The 2310-nt window shown below is 40.9% G+C and overlaps 1 protein-coding gene across 2 annotated transcripts in view; it reads right to left on the bottom strand.

Moving 5' to 3' along the window:
* The window catches only part of mtor (mechanistic target of rapamycin kinase), an 84813-nt gene that overhangs the window by 64033 nt on the left and 18470 nt on the right, over nucleotides 1–2310 (bottom strand). For both annotated transcript variants that reach the window (XM_035656202.1, XM_035656203.1), the window contains exon 21: nucleotides 654–821. In XM_035656202.1, coding sequence (XP_035512095.1) covers nucleotides 654–821 — 168 coding nt within the window. The remainder of the gene's footprint in view (nucleotides 1–653; nucleotides 822–2310) is intronic.

Here is a 2310-nt window from a genome sequence, read left to right as displayed (position 1 = left end):
ACTCCATGGAAGGCGACCCATGGTATCTGTAGATATAATATGTATGGCTCATTCTAAGGTAACAAAAACATAATTCCTATTTTATGATTTTACTGATGAAAATGTAGTTATGCATATTAGGTTCCATTTCCGCTAAATATTACAGACTGGAGCTTTGAGTTTTCCTGCTACAATAACTGGATATCAACAAAACCCATGTCAAAACCATGTGTCATAGTTAAAGGCTTAACCTGTCATCTTTCTGACAGTATAAATTCAAGGTTCATTCACATTCCCACACATAAATGAACACTTGTAGATACAAAGAAAAACATTTAGTTTGTTTTTCATCTTATTATAAACACAAAAATGTTTCATTGCTAAACAAACTGTTTGCAGCATTGGATAACAGCTTAGAATTTGTTGTAATATCTAGTATTATTTTGTGCAGTAGAATCCCTGTGAATCAGTTTACGAGTGACAGAAACTATTCTACAGCACTTTTTCTTTGAATTCTGGTGGTTGGGATACCCTTCGGTATACACGCCGATCACCAATTGCACTTTTGAGTTCATGGAAAACAATGAGATGCACTACTTAAGCCAGGTGTGGGCTTATAATCGCACAGCGCGATTGCTGATTTTGTCATGTGAACTGCGCCACGTTGCACTCACCTTGATGGTAACACTGCGCCCGGTGCTGTTGTCATGCATGAAGACACGCAACATGTGTGGGATAAGCTGAGGCAGGTAGAGCTTGAACTCTCCACCCAGTGCCACCACGATCTGCTCAATCAGAAGGATGATGGTGTTCTGCATAGGGTTGTTTGGTGTCCAGTACTCCTACAGGACAGAACATATTGGCAGGAATGAAAATAACAATAACATCATATGGAATGTTTCTTTAAAAAACTGATAAACTAATGAATACTGTCCTTGCCTTGTATAGCACACAAGCAGAACATATTCTTCTACAGGATTTGAGATTATGATTATTATTATTAATCCCAGCTTAGTTTACCACCTTACTGAACAACAACAGTTAAAGAATATGAGGTGGCCAGACTATGTATAATGTGATCTGATAAAATGAACAAAACTAATAATACCTAAGCTAACGGACAGATGGGACTGTTGTAGCAAGTTATACGTTTGTCCTAAAAAAGAGTGACCTAAATTAATGTGAGTCCAATTTCTGAATATAAATTTTTATAATATTCAGAGGGTACATCCAAAGCACTACCTCACCCACGGCTCTGGTATAGCGCTGAGGTTTTTCTTGGTCTGAGGAATTGGGTCAAAAGGTCAATCAATGAGCTGAGTGAGAGAGAGACGTTTGGACAGATTTCCCTCAAAGCTTTTCAAGTGCCAGAGGCTGAGCGGGAGCATCACGATACTAGATGGCGAGGAATGGAGACAATTTCCTGTCAACTGGGACTGACATCACGTCTCTGTGTGGCTTATGACAGAGACTGAGAAAATCTAGGCACGGCCACTGTGTACATTAGAGATAATAGGAGCAGAAGACTTGAAGTCACGCAATACGTCAATCAGTCAATGGGCTTCAGCTGTGAGATTTGGCGGAGGTGTTTTGTCAGTGACCAGAGGTCTCAAGCAGCCCCCAACTTCCTGCTTTCCCTGCCTGTGGCAGCTGACTAGAGAGCAAGTGAGTGTACATCCTGAATGGCTATTCCAGCCCCTTCATCTGGATGCAGGAGTTGAGCTGGAGCAAAAATGAATAGATTCTTTGTTTCACTCGCCATTTATTAACTCAGAGGGACTTGAGGTGCAGTGGTCCAGTTCTCTCAATTACTTTTCTCCTGGAGGAGTTACCGCCATTGCAGTGTCGGTAACAGTGTTACCAAAATTCCGATACAAGGACAGTCATATGATATTTTGTGTCTTGTTATATGATTATGTGCTAGACAAGTGTGTTTGTGCAAGTGCAAGGTCTATGGTTTTAGCAGTTGTTCCACATCATGTGATAAGGGTGAATGTCAGGAGTTCTCACCAGAGTTTAAACGTACATCAGAGCAGCTGGTGGAAAGTGTCATTCTAAACAATGCGCCAAATTAAAGGAGATTAAAAAGAATACTATCCAAATAAAAATCACATGATGATCTCCTAGTACTGCAGCCTCTTTAAAAGTTAAGTACCACACCACATGTGATGATGTTGTGTGACATGGGGCAAGACTTTATCCAGGGGCCCTGAACACATTACTTCTAATGAGGAAGGTGCAACTGAGTGCAATTAAGAGTTTGCAGCTGTTTGCCTGACTCACAGGAAAATCAGAGGGGCTGGATGATCTGTGTTTGGGGATTAGGCGCAC

Source organism: Morone saxatilis, unplaced genomic scaffold (assembly GCF_004916995.1).
Source record: "Morone saxatilis isolate NCDOM2014 unplaced genomic scaffold, NCSU_SB_2.0 Contig15, whole genome shotgun sequence".
NCBI lineage: Eukaryota > Metazoa > Chordata > Actinopteri > Moronidae > Morone > Morone saxatilis.
Note: the sequence above shows the minus strand (reverse complement) of the source record. Positions and strands in the feature narration are given on the sequence as shown.